The sequence below is a fragment of the Heptranchias perlo genome, chromosome 2 (assembly GCF_035084215.1).
Source record: "Heptranchias perlo isolate sHepPer1 chromosome 2, sHepPer1.hap1, whole genome shotgun sequence".
In the NCBI taxonomy this organism is placed as follows: Eukaryota; Metazoa; Chordata; class Chondrichthyes; order Hexanchiformes; family Hexanchidae; genus Heptranchias; species Heptranchias perlo.
The window spans coordinates 102,394,075-102,414,543 of record NC_090326.1 but is presented as its reverse complement, the minus strand read 5'-3'; the positions used below and the strand labels follow the sequence as shown (position 1 = coordinate 102,414,543).

The 20,469-nt window shown below is 43.1% G+C and overlaps 1 protein-coding gene across 1 annotated transcript in view; it reads right to left on the bottom strand.

Annotated features, from left to right (window-relative positions):
* The window catches only part of LOC137341749 (ATP-binding cassette sub-family A member 13-like), a 336,924-nt gene that overhangs the window by 118,849 nt on the left and 197,606 nt on the right, over positions 1–20,469 (bottom strand). Inside the window, exons 30-31 of the mRNA XM_068005215.1 lie at positions 16,697–16,787; positions 14,456–14,632 (exon numbers count right to left, since the gene is read on the bottom strand). Coding sequence (XP_067861316.1) covers positions 14,456–14,632; positions 16,697–16,787 — 268 coding nt within the window. The remainder of the gene's footprint in view (positions 1–14,455; positions 14,633–16,696; positions 16,788–20,469) is intronic.

Sequence of the window (20,469 nt, the reverse complement as noted above, 5' to 3'; positions counted from 1 at the left end):
ATATACATCTTCTTGTTGTCATAAATTCTAATAAAACCAGTTATCACAGCTGTAGTGTAATTCATTCCTGTCAAAAACACTGACTATATTATAAATATATTTCATCCTCATGACTTGCTGTCTCATTTTCTCAACATAACTGGAAATAACTGCTAAACCCTTAATTGTACTACATTGTTGAAACTGTTTGAATGTAATATAGGCAAAATATTCTCTAATTAACTTTACAATAACATATGTCTCCCTCATTCCATCCCTCATCACTATACAGTGGATCTTTTCCCTCATCACTATACAATGAGGGCAATTTTCATCTCCTACAGGAACATTCTCTGCACACAAAGATTTCGGCACTGTGGTTTTGCTGGCTTACAGAAAGGCCCACAAACTATTTCTCACCCCAGTGTGAGCCCCTCGTGCCTGACTGAAGTGCTCTCTTAACTACTCTAGTGCTTCTACAAGGTGCGCCCCGGTAACTGCAACACGGGCACAGGGAGGTTGCTATAGCTCATTCAAGGTCTCATGAGATGCTCGTGATCAGTGACCTCTAGATGCAGGACAGTCAGGCCTAGCTTGCTTTCTGGTACCATGGTGGGCATTGGTTCAGGGATCATGAGGGTACAGAAGTGTTGTCATCATTAGAGATGGCCTCATGGGCCATTCCCATTGCTTGATTGTCCCTGCTACTGGACTGTAGCAAAGCACTCCTACTGATCTGTGGGAGAGCAGACTGCAAAACATCCATGATCTGAGTGAAGCCCCAGAATAAGCATCCCTGAGAGATGCCAATACTGGCATTGGAAACTCCTGTGGGTGGCACTTAGCTGAAATGGCCAATGAGGTGACTACATATGCCATGGTTGACTGTTGAATGTTGGTGCCATGTGTAAGAACCCCACATAAGTTGGTGGTGGACTCCACCATACTATCAAACGTGTTTTGCAAAGCTTCCTGGCAGGAAGTTCAATGTATTCAGCATCTGATGGTGCACAGAAATCATCTTTCTTTTAAATGCTGGGCCCCTAAAGCCTGCATATTTGTCCTCATCAGCAGAGCTAAGACGGGAGCTGGCCCTCCAGTGAATGTGTGACTGAGTTAAATAGGAAGAGGGAGAGAATATGCCAACACACTCTGCTGTGCCAGGCCTTCAGCATCATCATCAATGATGCTGACTGCTATGTGACTTCCTATCATGTCAGTGGTGGCCTCTTCCAGAAGGATGAATGTTTGCAGTGTGGTGGGACCTCCCCTTGTGTTGGTTGTCTTCCTACTGTTGTGTGCCAGCTTCTCCAGCAAGAAGAGTGGAAGTAGGCTAATAAACCCTGGGCAAGGGTTTTCAAAATGTATGAGCCAGCTTACCATAATGTGCACAATGGCAGGAAGAAGTAGCAAATGTGCCAAGAGGGAGAAGTAGTTGTGAGGGCAGTAGCAGATTTTAAGGGTGAGAGTGCAAACAGAAAAGAGGTGGAGTGAAGAGTTCCATGCTGACTTATGGACAGCCATGGCAAGGGGTGAAGGAATGGATTGATTATGTTGAGGCAAAGGTAGGGTCCTGCGGGGCTGTGCAGAAAGTATGGGAGATGTGAAGGGGAGTGTTACCTTGGAACTCCTATCAAGAGCATTAATATTCTTTCACACTACAGCCTGATCTTGGAGAAAACACTGATCGTTGCCAATGCTCGTTGTGCCATCGCTCCTTATGCCCATTCACCAATTTGCCCTTCTACCTGCTGACCATCTGCGGGGAAGAGGATCTTCTTTATATTTTGAATTTGCCCCACCTGCATCTGCATGGCTGTATCTGAAAACCTTTGGGCTCTGCTGGAACCCCCCTTGCCCCGAAACATCTTCCTGCAGCTCCACGGCATTGCTTCCCTGTTTTGCCCTTTTACGCTGCTGCAGGCTCTTAAAAACTAGCAGCTGTGGCCGATTTCCCCATCTCCTAATTGGCAAGCTGCCTATGGGGAGCATATTTTGTTCTAGTTTGCTTGCCTGAAACATGCAAATGAAGAGTGACCTAGAAACAAGGCTGAGTCCCCCACTGACTTCTCTGGGCAACCGTTGCTTTCGCCCCTCTCCCCAGTAACTCCTGCTGATATGCGTCATGTGTAGATGTTGGATAATGACAGGCTCTGACTTGGCTGGGATGTTGAGACAGTTGAATAGCGTAAAGAATCTCACTATCTAAGCTCGCACAGAATGACCACTTGGGCAAGATAATGGAGAATGGCCAGCAACATGACATCCTACCCCAGTCTTTAGAAGAGGGGAGAGTACTGGGTGAATTTTTAAAAATTCCTTAACAGTACATATTTTTCACACAGATTAACCTCATAAGATTCTACTAATTATAACTCCTGGTGTTTAACTATACAGAATAAACAGGCACTGGCCGGTGTGAATAAATTTGCTTTAATCAGATTCAGGCCTTAGTGAGATAACTGTATGAAGTCCTACATGAAGTTAATTTGAATAGGCTTGATCTAGTTTTGAGTGTATTGTGTCCACTGCATTTATGGGAAATTGCTCCTAGTACTTCCTAGACTAGGGATAATCAATTGAATGGAGTGGTTTATAAAGAGGATGTTCTTATACATTTGATAACAAAGGATCAATGAAAGAAAAAACTTGCAACTATATAGCACCTCATCACATAATTCAGGCTGTCCCAAAACGCTTCACATTTAATGGATTACATTTTGAAGTGTAGTCAATGTTATTATTTAGGCAAATGTGGCACCCATTTTGTGCACAAGGTCTCGAACAGTATTGAGATGAATGCTGATGTAGGTTTAGGGATTAAAGTTGGCCAGGTCACAAGGTAAACTTCCTGGCCTTCTTCAAACAGTACCATGAGGTCTTTTATATCTACAGGAACTATAGAAATAGCAGACAGGGTCTCAATTCAATGTGTCACCTTAACGATTGCACCTCTGAAAAAGCAGCACTTCCTCAGTATTGCTCTAAAGTGTCAGTCTGGATTATGTCCTGGAGTGGTGTTTGAACCCACAACCTTCTGACTCAGATAAAAATGCTATCTATAGACACAGGTTTTAATCTTCAAAACAAAAACTGTTTCAAGCAGACACTGCCAGATGTAGCACCAGCAACAATATACAGCTGGATATCAATATATCATAAATGATAACCATTGAACTGTCAAGCATATACCAGACTGAATTCTACATGAACTACATGATGAACGTGATCGGCCGATCGGGGGGTTCCTGTCAGCCAGGTGAGCTTGTTGGGCCTGGATGAAGCACTCCTGCTCCTCCAGGCCCACAGGCAGTGCAATAAAGACACTCACCTCATGGATCCGGCCCCTCCCACCTGTTTTCACCTGACATGACTCTGAAGCGATGGAAAACCCCAACAGGTAAGATTAAATTCATTTTAAGTATCCAATACACAAAATATTAAGTACCTCAAGTACCTCAATGAGGTACACTGCCCTTTTAAGTATCGACCAGCCGGTTTTAAGTGGGGGCAGAACTTCCTGGTGTCCACTATGCACACGCTGACAAACCTGCCTGGGTTAAACCCAGAAATGGGCGAGTTGGAGGCGGGATGCGATCCCGCTCCAAAAAGCTGATATTTTAACCTCCCACCCACCCCCAATCCACCTGTTCTTGGGGGTTAAAATTTACCCCCATGTGTGTAAATACACGGAGCATGGTGAATAAGGTTGGTGAGCTGCAGGCATAAGTGGCCACGTGGAGCTAGGATATAATGGCAATAACAGAGACCTGGCCCAAAGAAGGGGAGGATTGGGTACTTAATATTCCTGGTTACCAGGTATTCAGGAAAGGTAGGGAAGGAAAAAAAGGAGGGGGGGTGGTGGCAGTATTGATCAAAGAAACTATTATAGCACTGGAGAGGGATGATGTAGTTGAGGGGTCAAAGACAGAATCTATTTGGTTAGAATTAAGGAACATAGAGGAGCTATTACACTACTGGGTATATACTATAGGCCACCAAATAGTGGGAAGGAGATAGAGGAGCACATTTGCAGGCAAATTGCAGAAAGATGCAAGAACTATAGAGTAGTGATAATGGGGACTTCAATAATCCTAATATAGTCATGGATTGTAAAAGTGTAAAGAGCGAAGTGGGGGAGGAACTCCTGAAATGTGTTCAAAAGAACTTTCTTGATCAGTATGTTTCCAGCTCAAAAAGGAAGGAGGTAGTGCTGGATCTAGTTCTGGGGAATGAAGTGGGACAGGTGGAGCATGTTTGAGTGGGGGAGTATTTGGGGAACAGTGATCATAATATCATCAGGATTAGCATAGTTATGGATAAGGATAAAGAACATTCGGGTGTGAAAATACTTAACTGGAGGAGAGCTAATTTCAGTGAGTTGAAAAGGGATCTGGCTCACTTGGATTGGAATCAAAGGTTGGTAGGCAAAACAGTAATTGAGCAATGGGAGGTCTTCAAAGAGGAGAAAATTCAGGTACTGACTAGACACATTCCCACAAGGGAGAACGGAAGGGCACCTAAAGCTAGAGCTCCCTGGATGACTAAAGATATAGAAATTAAAATGAAACAGAAAAAGGAGGCTTATGACAAATGTCAGGTTCATAATACAGCAGAGAACGAAGCTAAATACAGAAAGTACTGAGGAGAACTGAGAAAGGAAATAAGAGGGGCAAAGAGAGAGTGTGAGAATAGATTAGCAGCTAACATAAAAAGCAACCCAAATATCTTTTATAAACATGTAAATAGTAAAAGTGTAGTCAGAGGAAGGGTGGGGCTGATTAGGGACCAAAAAGAAGATCTTCTCGTGGAGGCAGAGGGGATGGATGAGGTATTAAATGAGTACTGTCTCATGAAAGAAGAGGATGCTGCCATTGTTACATTACAGGAGGTATTAGAGAGGATAAAATAGATAAAGAGGAGGTACTTAAAAAGTTGATAGTAGCCATGATGTGGAGATGCCGGTGATGGACTGGGGTGGACAAATGTAAGGAATCTTACAACACCAGGTTATAGCCCAACTGTTTTATTTGAAAATCACAAGCTTTCGGAGGCTTTCTCCTTCGTCAGGTGAGTGTGGGATTCGGATCCCACACTCACCTAACGAAGGAGAAAGCCTCCGAAAGCTTGTGATTTTCAAATAAAACAGTTGGACTATAACCTGGTGTTGTAAGATTCCTTACACTTAAAAAGTTGGCAGTTCTCAAAGTACAAAAGTCACCCAGTCCAGATGGGATTCATCGTAGGTTGCTGAGGGAAATAAGGGTGGAAATTGCAGAGGCTCTGGCCATAATCTTCCAATCCTCTTTTGATATGGGAGTGGTGCCAGAGGACTGAAGGATTGCAAATGTTAGACCCCTGTTCAAGAAAGAGGAGAGGAATGAACCCGGCAACTACAGGTCAGTCAGTCAGTCTAACATCGGTGATGGGGAAACTTTTAGAGTCAATAATCCAGGACAAAATTAATTGGCACTTGGAAAAGTATGGGCTAATAAATGAAAGCCAGCACAGATCTGTTAAAGGCAAATCGTGTTTGACTAACTTTGATGAAGTAACGGAGAGGGTTGATGAGGGTAGTGCAGTTTATATTGTGCATATGGTCTTTCAAAAGGCGTTTGATAAAGTATCACATAATAGACTTGTTAGCAAAATTGAAGCCCATGGAATCAAAGGGACAGTGGCAGTGTGGATACAAAATTGGCTAAGATACAGAAAGCAGAGAGTAGTGGTGAACGGCTGTTTTTCAGACTGGTGGGAGGTACAGATTGGTGTTCCCCAGGGGTCGGTATTATGACCACTGCTCTTTTTGATATATATTAATGACCTGCATTTGGGTATACAGGGCATAATTTTGAAGTTTTCAGTTGACACAAAACTCAGAAATACAGTAAACAATGAGGAGTATAGTAACAGACTTCAGGAGGACATAGACGGATTTGTGAAATAGGCAGACACATGGCAGATGAAGTTTAATGCAGAGAAGTGTGAAGTGATTTTGGTAAGAAGAATGAGAAGAGGCAATATAAACTAAATGGTACAATTTTAAAGGAGGTGCAGAAGCAGAGACCTGGGAGTGTACATATACAAATCTTTGAAGGTGGCAGGACGAGTTGAGAAGGTGGTTAAAAAAGCATATGGAATTCTTGGCTTTATAAATAAAGGCATAGAGTACAAAAGCAAGGAAGTTATGCTAAACCTTTACAAAATATTGGTTAGGTCCCAGCTGGAGTATCATGTTCAATTCCGGGCACTACACATTAGGAAGAATGTCAAAGCATTAGAGAGGGTGCAGAAGAGATTTACTGGAATGGTACCAGGGTTGAGGGACTTCAGTTATGTGGAGGACATAACCAGAGAAGCCGGAGTTGTTCTCCTTAGAGCAGAGAATGTTAAGAATTGATAGAGGTGTTCAAAATCATGAAGGGTTTTGATAGAGTAAATAAGGACAAACTGTTTCCACTAACAGGAGGGTCGGTAACCAGAGGACACAGATTTAAGGTAATTGCCAAAAGAACCAGAGCGGAGATGAGGAGAATTTTTTTTAACGCAACGAGTTGTTATGATCGGGAATGCACTGCCTGAAATGCTGGTGGAAGCAGATTCAATAGTAACTTTCAAAAGGGAATTGGATAAATACTTGAAGGGAAAAAATTTCAGGACTCTGGGGAAAGAGCAGGGGAGTGGGACTAATTGGATAGCTGTTCCAAAGAGCTGGAATAGACACGATGGGCTGAATGGCCCCTTCTTGTGCTGTATCATTCCATGATTCTGTGATTCTATGATATCACAGGAGATCCATCTTCACTGCTTCCACTTCAAAAATGGCTGCCATTTCTTCAACGTCAACCTGCAGACAACTCGCATCACAGGGATGGCTCTTCAAGTGGATATTCATTAAAGTTTTGCACCAACTAATCCTTCCAAGCCAACAACAGTCACATCTGCAAAATCAGTCAATTGGTTATCCACAGATCCATCAAGTAAGTGACGCAAACCTTATTTGAAAGGAACAACACATTCATCAGTTTTCCTGTGCAAAGGAGCTTTAGCTCGAAAGACACAAAATATTTCCTAGGTGCCGGGATTCCCAAGATTGCTGTCGATGTCACCCATATGCTGTACAAATTGATGAGCCTGGATGCTACCTCCTGACAAGCAAGGTGAGCTGCTGTGCCTCCTCACATCCACCTCATTTAGCAGCATGTCCATATTGCCAGTTATCAAACAGGGGTAAGGGTGCTGCAGTATTCTGCACAGTACTCGCTCACAAACTCTGTTTCATCACCCCACAATGGGTTTGCTTCACTTCATCATTGCCAAGCACCCTCCCCCACAAAAGTGGAAGAGGCTGACTAATATTTAAAATTTATTTTGAAGTTTTATAACACTGAAATGATATTTGCATCATATGCAGCCACTTTAAGTGCCCACATCTCTTTAGATTTAAACTGTTGGCAAGATCCCCCCCACCCAATTAGGCTAGCAAGAACAATACTCCACAGAGAGCTTGGGCTCGATTTTCCTGGGAAATTGCGGGTGCATTGGGGCGGGGGGGGGGGGCTCCGAAAATCGGGGAAATCCCGTTCAGGTTTGGAAGCCGGCTCCAACCCACTGACTTCAGAGTTCCCCATGGACGCACCTGTGTGCGCGGGGGCATCCCGAGTCTGGAAGTCCCGCTGGCAATTAAAGCCGGCAGAATGATAGTTAAAGAACCAAATGTACCTCATTGAGGTACTTAAGGCACTTTACTTGTGACATATTAGGTAGTTAGAACGATTTTTTAAACTTACCTGGGCGGCTTTCACACAGCTTCTGATTCACGCCTAGTGAAGGGCCGGATGTCCCCCCGATCTCCCCCTCTTCACCTCCCCGATGTCCCCCCCAATCTCCCCCTCCACCCCCCCGATGTTGCCCTGTTCTCCCCCTCTTCACCCCCTGATGTCCCCCCAATCTTCCCCTCTCCCCCGATCTTCCCCCCGATCTTCCAGTCTCCCCGCCACCCCGATCTTCCGTTCCAGCGCCGGATGACATCTTGCTCTCTCTTTCTCTCCCCCAACCCCCCCCTCGCATTACAGCTCCTGACGGCAGCCAGCCTGTCAATCAGAGAGCACGATAATCACCATCAATTACGATGCAATCGCGTCGGAAACGGCAAGTTTTGTTTATTCGGGTTTGCCACGCGCACAGTCACCCCCCGCTGCCAACCCGCCACCATTTCAAAATTGAGTCCCTTATGTTCATCATTCAAATCAGATAACCTTGAAAAATCGGGCACAATCTTTTCAGTGCACGGTGGAATAGTCTAGGCCAGCCAACTATTCCCACCATGGATTTTGCCAGTCTCTTAAAATCAGGGCTATTCTGTCAAATGTGTCATTTAAATGGTCACCATAGCAAGGTTGGAATTCAGACTATGGATATGGACCACATAAGATTTCAATTGTCTCAATCCAAACTCTGAAAAAGACCAAATCCAGTATGTAGGTAGGGAGAACTACTGCAAATCCCAAGTGAACTCATGCATATGTACCACTAGACCATCATTTTTGTTTGGTTGGCTGGGTGACTGATGCACACAAAAACTTTTCACTATGCTTTAGGGTCTGTGTATTAAATTACAGTGTGTCCTGGGCTACTGCTGCACTAACGGGCTCAGGTACCAGATTATCAAGTCTGCCACAGAGGATTGATCTCAGTTCCAATCTCCCATCACAAGGCTATCATTTTGGGGCCCATTCAACCCTAACGAGGCCGCTCTTAGCCCCTTTGTACAAAGAATACTCACTAGTTGGTCATTGAATTACTGATTAGCATGGTTTTTGAGTCATTGCTTGGTGAAGAGCAGGTACCAGGGACTCCAACTGAGCAGCATAGCTCAACATAAAATGTATGAGCGCATTGTCACCATCCTGCTGATCACAGTGGGTTCACACCATAGCCCATTTCACCAATTGGAGGTGGGAATTTCAGATGCAACTGTTTGCCCTTCTCCAACCAGAGATATATGAGTGCACATTTGCATACCTGGCCTCCATATATGTCCTTCCAGCACTTGACACCCCAAGCTTCAGGTTTTCTTATCAGCTATGCGATGGACATCTACCTTCTGAGTGATGGAAAGAACTACACTGAACAGCTTATGATTTGCCAATAACACATTTCATGCAGACTTTGAACTGATATAGAATGTGCAGATAGAGCTGTGGCAGCTTTTGTGTTCCTGGCATAAAAATGTAGGATTGGCTTAAATGCTTGTTGTGTGATAGTCACTCTATAGAGGGTAGTGTCTAGAACTGGTGGAGGCTTGATAGGCTTATCATATCTCTCCAATGTTGTAGAGAATGAAGTCTGGAACATCCTCATTAATTCATTGGTCTGGGTGACTTTACATTTACTGACTTTACATGAGATAAAATTTGTTTTCTAAACGCTGCTGAGAGGGGGAGAAAGGACAAAGCTTTTGGGGATTTCCATTCTTGTACTAGCTTTTCCAGCCATCTTGCATCTTGTTGCTTCCAACATAATTTAAATGTTATTACCAAGCCAAGGATCTGAATATTTTTGGCTGCAATTATTTTGATAAAACAGAGATGGGTGGGCAACAACATAGACAATCTTTCTCAACAGGGAACACATACTTCACCCATTCTGCCTGCATGTGCCAACACTGATTCATTTGCCATTTGTCTTTCAGATAGAGTACAAATCACTCTGAAGTATGTGCTGTTATCAGCAAAGTAAATATCAGTTTGATATCAGCACTGGTCACTGGCAATAAGGAGTGTGATACAAAGTACTTGAAGGACACCAGCACATCTGCTACAATATGAGCTGATGGTGATGTTGAAGAATCTTTCCTGAGGCAATTAAATGGCTGGGGTAGAAAATGGAGTGGATTACATGTAATCTGAGGAAGAAGCCGGCTATCTGAGCCAAATGCATTTTATCATTTCATGCCTTCTCACGTTCTTATCTTCTTTCTTTGGTTTTTATATATTACCTCCTCGAAGGACATTACATATCGAGTTGAACAGTTCATCAGATGTGGCCAGCATCTCACTGAAGCAGAGGGCCTTTAACAAACTGAAGACTCAAGGATGTTGAGAGCTACAACTTATATGTATGTAGTGCTTCTCACATACAGGAAGATGTCTGAAAGTGCTTTACACTGAGAATGAAAAAGTTTTTTTTTATTCGTTCATGGGATGTGGGCGTCGCTGGCGAGGCCAGTATTTATTGCCCATCCCTAATTGCCCTTGAGAAGGTGATGGTGAGCCGCCTTCTTGAACCGCTGCAGTCCGTGTGGTGAAGGTTCTCCCACAGTGCTGTTAGGAAGGGAGTTCCAGGATTTTGACCCAGCAACGATGAAGGAACGGCGATATATTTCCAAGTCGGGATGGTGTGTGACTTGGAGGGGAATGTGCAGGTGGTGTTGTTCCCATGTACCTGCTGCTCTTGTCCTTCTAGGTGGTAGAGGTCGTGGGTTTGGGAGGTGCTGTCGAAGAAGCTTTGGCGAGTTGCTGCAGTGCATCCTGTGGATGGTACACACTGCAGCCACTGTGCGCCGGTGGTGAAGGGAGTGAATGTTTAGGGTGGTGGATGGGGTGCCAATCAAGTGGGCTGCTTTGTCCTGGATGGTGTCGAGCTTCTTGAGTGTTGTTGGAGCTGCACTCATCCAGGCAAGTGGAGAGTATTCCATCACACTCCTGACTTGTGCCTTGTAGATGGTGGAAAGGCTTTGGGGAGTCAGGAGGTGAGTCACTCGCCACAGAATACCCGGCCTCTGACCTGCTCTTGTAGCCACAGTATTTATATGGCTGGCCCAGTTAAGTTTCTGATCAATGATGACCCCCAGGATGTTGATGGTGGGGGATTCGGCGATGGTAATGCCGTTTAATGTCAAGGGGAGATGGTTAGACTGTCTCTTGTTGGAGATGGTCATTGCCTGGCACTTGTCTGGCGTGAACGTTACTTGCCACTTATGAGCCCAAGCCTGGATGTTGTCCAGGTCTTGCTGCATGTGGGCTCGGACTGCTTCATTATCTGAGGGGTTGTGAATGGAACTGAACACTGTGCAATCATCAGCGAACATCCCCATTTCTGACCTTATTGATAGAGGGAAGGTCATTGAGGAAGCAGCTGAAGATGGTTGGGCCTAGGACACTGCCCTGAGGAACTCCTGCAGCAATGTCCTGGGGCTGAGATGATTGGCCGCCAACAACCACTACCATCTTCCTTTGTGCGAGGTACGACTCCAACCACTGGAGAGTTTTCCCCGATTCCCAATTGACTTCAATTTTACTAGGGCTCCTTGGTGCCACACTTGGTCCAATGCCGCCTTGATGTCAAGGGCAGTCACTCTCACCTCACCTCTGGAATTCAGCTCTTTTGTCCGTGTTTGGACCAAGGCTGTAAAGAGGTCTGGAGCCGAATGGTCCTGGCGGATCCCAAACTGAGCATCGGTGAGCAGGTTATTGGTGAGTAAGTACCACTTGATAGCATTGTCGATGACACCTTCCATCACTTTGCTGATGATTGAGAGTAGACTGATGGGTCGGTAATTGGCCGGATTGGATTTGTCCTGCTTTTTGTGGACAGGACATACCTGGGCAACTTTCCATATTGTCGGATAGATGCCAGTGTCGTAGCTGTATTGAACAGCTTGGCTAGAGGCACGGTTAGTTCTGGAGCACAAGTCTTCAGCAGTACAGCTGGGATGTTGTCGGGGCCCATAGCCTTTGCTGTATCCAATGCACTCAGCTGTTTCTTGATATCACGTGGAGTGAATCGAACTGGCTGAAGACTGGCTTCTGTGATGGTGGGGATATCGGGAGGAGGCCGAGATGGATCATCCACTTGGCACTTCTGGCTGAAGATGGTTGCAAACGCTTCAGCCTTGTCTTTTGCACTCACGTGCTGGACTCCGCCATCATTGAGGATGGGGATGTTTACAGAGCCTCCTCCTCCCGTTAGTTGTTTAATTGTCCAACACCATTCACGATTGGATGTGGCAGGACTGCAGAGCTTTGATCTGATCCATTGGTTGTGGAATCGCTTAGCTCTGTCTATAGCATGTTGCTGTCTATAGCATGCATGTAGTCCTGGGTTGTAGCTTCACCAGGTTGGCACCTCATTTTTAGGTACGCCTGGTGCTGCTCCTGGCATGCTCTTCTACACTCCTCATTGAACCAGGGTTGATCCCCTGGCTTGTTGGTAATGGTAGAGTGAGGAATATGCCGGGCCATGAGGTTACAGATTGTGCTGGAATACAATGCTGCTGATGGCCCACAGCACCTCATGGATGCCCAGTTTTGAGCTGCTAGATCTGATCCTATCCCATTTAGCACGGTGGTAGTGCCACACAACACGTTGGATGGTATCCTCAGTGCGAAGACGGGACTTCGTCTCCACGAGGACTGTGCGGTGGTCACTCCTACCAATACTGTCATGGACAGATGCATCTGCGACAGGTACATTGGTGAGGACGAGGTCAAGTAGGTTTTTCCCTCGTGTTGGTTCGCTCACCACCCGCTACAGGGCCAGTCTGGCAGCTATGTTCTTCAGGACTTGTCCAGCTCGGTCAGTAGTGGTGCTATCGAGCCACTCTTGGTGATGGACATTTAAGTCCCCCAACCAGAGTACATTCTGTGCCCTTGCTACCCCCAGTGCTTCCTCCAAGTGGTGTTCAACATGGAGGAGGTCTGATTCATCAGCTGAGGGAGGGCGGTAGGTTGTAATCAGCAGGAGGTTTCCTTGCCCATGTTTGACCTGATGCCATGAGATCCAGAGTCAATGTTGAGGACTCCCAGGGCCACTCCCTCCTAACTGTATATTAATGTACCGCCACCTCTGGTCAGTCTGTCCTGCCGGTGGGACAGGACATACCCAGGGATGGTGATGGAAGAGTCTGGGATGTTAGCTGAAAGGTATGATTTTGTGAGTATGGCTATGTCAAGCTGTTGCTTGACTAGTCTGTGGGACAGCTCTCCCAATTTTGGCACAAATCCCCAGATGTTAGTGAGGAGGGCTTTGCAGGGTCGAATGGGCTTGGTTTGCGTTTGTCGTGTCCAGTGCCTAGTGGTCCGTCCGGTTTTATTCTTATGACTTTTTTTAAGCAAGATTTTACAACTGAGTGGCTTGCTGGGCCATTTCAGAAACGCAATTAAGAATCAACCACATTGCTGTGGGTCTGGAGTCACATATAGGCCAGACCGGGTAAGGACGGCAGGTCTCCTTCCCTAAAGGGCATTCGTGAACCAGATGGGTTTTTACGACAATCCGGTCGTTTCATGGCCACTATTACTGATACTAGTATTTTAATTCCAGATTTTATTTAATTAATTGAATTTAAATTCTCCAGCTGCCGTGGCAGGATTTGAACTCATGACTCCAGATTATTAGTCCAGGCCTCTGGATTACTAGTCCAGTAACATAACCACAATGCTACCGTACCTCCTCCAATGATTTCAGACATCAGCAGAATGACTATTTCTGTATCATAAGTTTTGAAAGCATCACATGTTTATCATCTTGCTTTGAAGCCAAATTGGTGATCAGGTATCAGGTTATTACCAGCTTACCATCAGTTACTAGACCACCAATGGGAAAATTTAAATAAATGATTATGGGGGAGTTGTCAATCACTCACAAAAAAATTGAAATTTCAGTACAGAAGGAGGCAATCCAGCCCATGCTAGTTCCTCCACCAGTGCATCAGAACATCAAGATGTGGCTTTAAAAATGGCATCAACTAAAAGGAACATTCAAAAGCTAAGGTGTAGTACACCCTTTCTGCTCTATTTGTAGTGAAATCATAAACTTGCTTCTAATTTTGCTACAAATAGTGAGCAGAGGAAATTGCACTCCCTAGTGTTCGTCTGTACAAGTAGAACACAATCTCATTAAGGGACAATGATGATCAAAATCAAAAGTCCAAATTGAACCAAAAATCATTTTTTTCAAATAATGAAGTATAGCTCCAATTCAGAATTTTAATTTGTATTCAACCCTCGTTAATTGATATCACTATTAGATTTTTTGTAACTTTTTGATTCTTGAAGTCAATTTCAATTTTGTGGCACATCAATATTCTCTTTGGCATTGAAATTTCACTGCAGGATAATGATGTACAAAAGCTTAACACATCTTAAATTCCTCCCTCTGCTATTTAAATGGAGGTGCTAACCTGTTTACTCTAATTGAGCTAATGCCGCCGCTAAAATAGCAGAGGAATTTCACATGAATTTGCATTTGTATGTTACAATCTCACAGTGCAAGTTCAAGGCCTTTTGCTTTTACCTATAATACTAAATTCAATTCAAATCATAAAGGTAATTATAAGAGGATGAATGCTATACGTTGGAAGATAATCTCTCTCTTAATAGCATCCTCTTGATAAGATAAAATTAATAGAATCAGAAACAATGCTAATATTTTCAGCCCCAGTTCTCCAGACTTTACTTGGCAATTTACTTACTCGCCAGGAACATGTTTTTGTTCATTAGCTCTTGTACTTTCCGCTCTAGCTCTTCCTTTGATTCCAGATTTTTGAAGCGGTCCAGTAAAATGCAGGATGACACATTAACCATCATCTGTGAGAGAACGGTGATTTGTTGTGTAACTGGGTCGTTAATTGTAAGGTTCACTGTCGTTTCTGAAAAATATAAAGTTTTCAACTTTTAAGTTAATATAAGTAGATTATTAGTCCTTTTTTTTCTCTTCTTCTGATTTTCTTTCCTCATCCCCTGAAAACACTGATTCTTACTATGGGTCGGCCTTTCAGTACAGCCCCCAATTGCCTATTCTAAATGTGTGAATCTGGTGAGTGTTTGTGCACAGGATATTCAACTGTAGAGGATACGCTACCACAGTTCGATCCGATCCTGGTTTCAGTTGACATCAGCACACACACTTTTCAGCAGGAGTCACTGAATACTGATCAGCATTGGGACTGCAGCTGATTTTCCTCTCCCTAGCACAAAGACACAAGGACTAACTGTAGTGCCTGAAATGTTTCCCCAACTGAGATCAGTTAACTCAGCCCAGATTGGGGATCAAGCCTCAGACATCCTGGTCTCCGTGGCTTAGTACCCCACCATGTGGTGCATTTATGAACTAAGCTATTCAGGGGAGTTGATAATTAATTTGACAGAGAAGTCAATCTTTTTGTTGTGAAGCTAGCTATGCATGCTCAGAGCCATATTCCTGACCAGAGGGATTATTCAAGCTAAACCTCCTAACAGGCATAGCAGGAGATTCTAACTAAAGAGAGGAGAAAAGGGGCAAGGGAATCCAGTTGAGGTGGCTTCAATTTAGTTAATTTACTAATTTATTATTCTTAAAGCACAATAAATATATCCTCAAGTGTCCTGAAGGAAGGACTTGCAGTTTTTGAGTTACGATGTAACAAATTATGTATTCTTAAATGAACCTAATTTTGCATGAGTAAATTTGGCCTAATTAGCATAATTACTTCAAAATTTTGTCCATAAAAAATTATCCACAAAGCCTTATAGTTTGACTGCAACTGGTAATTTATATAGTAAGACCTCAGGCCCATATCATTTATAATAAAAAAGAATATTCTTCATTTTATCATAATAAACATTGCAATTTATATCATAACCTTTCCCCACAAGACACATATTGAGCAAAACCTGAATCTGTGACACATAATATATTAGAAATCTTTGAGTTATGTATGATTTTAACATCTAATCATCAATTTAAAGAAATCACCTCTGTATAATAAATATCTTACATTCTCCTTGCATTAATTGAACTCAAAGTTAACCTTTCTGACACAGGCCTTAGGGTACATAACAAATTTTACATGCTCAGATACCTACCATATCTCTCAGATTAATAACCAGTGGACATTCCTCCCCATTTTTTCTCAATGAATAAAATTTCAGGTTTAAATGTATTGCCTATTAGGGCATCTTGTGGGACTGCGCTTTATTATCTAGGATGGCACGTGACTCCTGGGATTGGGGAAAATTAATAAACAACGACTGACTCTTATATTTCCCTTCCTGCCCACGCCATCTCTCTAGTCCTCCTGTTCATTATATTACTGTCTCAAGTTACCTTCTCTTTATCTTCTCTCTTATTTCACACCTCTCCCAATTTCCCTAATGGCCTTCATGCTTTTAATGATTCTCAGTGATTTAAATGGGATGAAAATTGGGCAGGTTCTACAACGAGCAGGCAATCTGCTTTGTCAGATTACCGCCCAGTTGGTGAAGTAAAAAATACCCCATTGTATCAGGTTTTTACCCCCACATGGACTTTCTGGGTGTCCCCAGACATTGGGTGATACTGCGCCTGCATATGGAGTAGATGCAGGCCTAGCGTAGACATTCAAATAAGGCAAGAGGCAGCATTCCCAGCTTCCTGACTCACTTTCCTCCATTCGAATCTTTGGGCAGCCCAGCAGAGGGGTGCCTGATGAAACTTGGCATTGGGGCTTGTGTCGGGACCCCCAAAGACTGGAGGGTCTGCAGAGGTCCCAGGATAGCCCAAAGATAGATCTAGCAGACAGGTCCCCAAATGTCCCAGCAGTGTGCTCCCCTCTCATTACAGGCATAGTAACCGAAGAAGAAAATCTACCCTTGCGTGTGTGACTATAGGTGGAAACTGAGTACATAATTACAATCACAATCAGGCTACGATATTAAGAACACCACAACATAGACAACCACAAAAACAAAACTACCGTAATTCTGCAAATCTTCCAAAAGTTGATCAGTATCAATATCCAGTTGACTCTGAATGAAACTGCGTATAAAACTGTTCTGTAAAGCCCCCTAAAACAAAAAAAAAAGAGTTCTATTCATGCTAATCTAGTTTATTATAGTTGTCACAAATGTATACTAAAATTAGCACATAATTGTATTAAAAATAAGAGTATACTGTTGAGAAAAATCATAAAGGAAATTGAGCCATACCAAACACCTGCAGTAACACCAATCTAAACACAAAGAATCACACATCAGATAACTTTGTATTTTGGCCTGGTCTTATACATTGTCAAGCAAATTTTTTTTTGCAAGGAGAACTGAAGACTTGTAATTAGGATTGTACCACTGAATGGCACCCTTTTTTTGAAAAGCCATCATCAGTATTAAAAAATGTTCAGGAAACTATATTTTGTGTGGAGAGAGAGAACAGCCAGAAGAGCTATGTGCCATTTCATCACAATGATATTACATGCATGTGACACAAAGTTGACATTGCATCATGAGTTTGTAACCAATAGGGGGAAAAACACCAAACAATGTTTCACAAAAACAGTTCTCCTTTAACTTTTATTTGGAGGAAAGATAGCCTTCCTTGTCGATTCTGTTAAATACATTATTCCACTGTATCTCTGCTCAATTAGCTCCAATACAGAATGTGTTTGTAAAATATAGATGCAGTTAAATTATCATATCATGAGAAAGAGGTCAGCATCAGTGCCCCTTAATCTCAAACAAGACAGAGCAGCACCAATCAGAATTAATGTCAGACTGGCTCGGTTGGTAGCACGTTTACCTCTGAGCCAGGTGCTGAGTTCAAGCCCCAAGCTTATTATCTAGTCTGACTCTCCAGTGCAGTACTTAGGAGGGAATACATTTTCTGATAATCCAAGGCCCAATTTCAGGCAGTAGAACAGTGGGCGGGAGCAGGAATTCAAATGGGAAGCTGTTCTATGGCCTGCTACCAATTCTAGGATTTTCTGTCTGAAATTTGGCAGATATTGAATGCATTTCCCCAAATATAGGTGGGCAAATATATTCAAATTATGCATTAATTACACTATGACTTCATATGTTGTATTTCCCATCATTAATGGCATAGTTAAACTGGATGCTGGGAATGCAGGTGTATCTAGAGTTGCTCTGGGGAAGGAGCAGTATTTGAAATTTTAAATCAGCCAGCAGACCAATTTTAACATTTTCAAAAGTTTAGAATTACTCCTTTGGCTGCCCCAGACGCATGTTCATCTGTTACTGGTGCCCAAGGGCTGAAGCACACTCCACTCCATCAAGGCAGGTTCCCCAACACTGGCAAAATACCACCTGGAGCCCACCAAAACCATGTAAATGGGGCTGGCATGATTTCTGCCAGAATAGAAAATGTAGGCCAGGGAGGTTTAAATTGTCTAAGATGCCATCCTTCAGAGGAGATGTTAAGCTGAGGCCCCATCTGGCTGTTCCAGTAGCTCAGGCAGATGTTAAAGATTCCAAGGTAAATTGGAAGAGCAATGTTCTCCCAGTGTCTTATCCAACACTTCTTTCTAAACCAATATCAGATTAACTGGTCATTCACCTTATTGCTGATTATAGAATTTTGCTGATGCAGAATAACTGCTGCATTTGCCCATATAACAACAGTGACTACACAACAAAAACAAGTCATTGTGTGACATGTTTTGATGCAGTAAGGCACTATATAAACATTTATATTATTATTAAACAATATTTTATTCTACAAAATATCCTGATCATGTTTTGTGATTATGTCAAGGACTAAATTTCTATTCAAAACTATAGGTACGTGAACATTTATCTAATAGCGATCATAATATAATCGAGTTCAACGTTGTGTTTGAAAGGGAGAAACCCGTATCAGCTACTAAGGTTCTAAATTTGGGTAATGTTTATCTCAATGGGATGAGACAGAGACTGTCCACAGTAAACTGGGCAAATCTGCTAATAGGTAAGACGACACAAGATCAGTGGGAGGTGTTCAAAAAAGAATTTAACGTGACATAAAACCAGTTTATTCCGCGAAGGGGCAAGAGCTCTACTTGCCAAATAAAAAGCCATGGACAACAGAAGAGGTAAGGGACAATATAAAACCAAAAGAAAAAGCATACAAAAATGCAAAGAAATAGCACAGATCCTGGCGACTGGGAGAGATACAAACAACAGCAAAGGGTGATAAAACAGATAGTAAGAACAAAATGGGAGTATGAAAAGAAACTTAAAAAGGATATTAAAATCAACACAAAAAATGTGTACAATTATATTAGGAAAAAGAGGGTGGTCAAGAGCAAGGTGGGCCCCTTAAAAACTGATAATGTGATATTGTAAGTGAAAATGTAATTGACAAATTTATTAGTTTTTTGAGGATGTAACTAGCAGGATAGATAAGAGAGAACCAGTGGATGTAGTATATTTGGATTTTCAAAAGGCATTCGATAAGGTGCCACATAAAAGGTTGTTATGCAAGATAAGGGCTCATGGGGTTGGGGTAACATATCATGGAAAGAGGATTGGTTAACCGACAGGTTGGCAGGCAGTAACTAGTTGGGTGTCGCAAAGATCGGTGCTTGGGCCTCAGCTATTTACAATCTCTATTAATGACTTAGATTAAGGGACCAAGTGTAATGTATCCAAGTTTGCTGACAATACAAAGCTAGGTGGGAAAGTAAGCTGTGAGGAGGACACAGAGTCTGCAAAGAGATATTCCTTTAAGTTTCAGCTTTGCAGCCATACTCCCCCCGGAACCCAAAGACTTTGGTTTCCCGGAAGCTGCTCGGCGGGTCATGGCTTTACGGTACTTGTCCCTCTAAGAAGTTGGACGCGGACCACTCGGGGGTCGCGTAACTATTTAGCATGGAGGAGTCTTGTTCATTATCGGAATTAACCAGGTTGTTTCCCCTGGCTGGAGAGTCCAGAACTAGAGGACACAGTCGCAGGATAAGGGGTTGGCCATTAATCAATGAGATGAGGAGGAATTTCTTCACTCAGAGGGTTGTGAATCTTTGGAATTCTCTACCCCAGAGGGCTGTGGATGCTGAGTCGTTGAGTATATTCAAGGCCGAGACAGATAGATTTTTGGACTCTATGGGATTCAAGGGATATGGGGATCGGGCAGGAAAGTAGAGTTGAAGTTAAAGATCAGCCATGATCTGATTGAAAGGCGGAACAGCTCGAGGGGCCGTAATGCTTATTCCTGCTCCTATTTCTTATGTTCTTATGATATAGACAGGTTAAGTGAGTGGGCAAGATGGTGGCAGATGGAGTATAATGTGGGGAAATGTGAGGTTATTCGCTTTAGTAGGAAGAATAGAAAAACAGAATATTTTTTAAATGGTGAGAAACTGTTAAATGTTGGTATTCAGAGGGATTTGGGTATCCTCATACAAGAAACACAAAGTTAGTATGCAGGTACAGCAAGCAATTAGGAAGGCAAATGGCATGTTGGCTTTTATTGCAAGGGGTTTGGAGTGCAAGAGTAAGGGAGTCTTATTACAATTGTACAGGACTTTGGTGAGACTTCACCTGGAGTACTGCGTACAGTTTTGGTCTCCTTATCTAAGGAAGGATAAACTTGCCTTACAGGCAGTGCAACGAAGGTTCACTAGATTAAATCCTGGAATGAGAGGGTTGTCCTATGAGGAAAGATTGGGTAGAATGGGCCTATACTCTCTGGAGTTTAGAAGATTGAGAGGTGACCTCATTGAAACATACAAGTTTCTGAGAGGGCTTGACAGGGTAG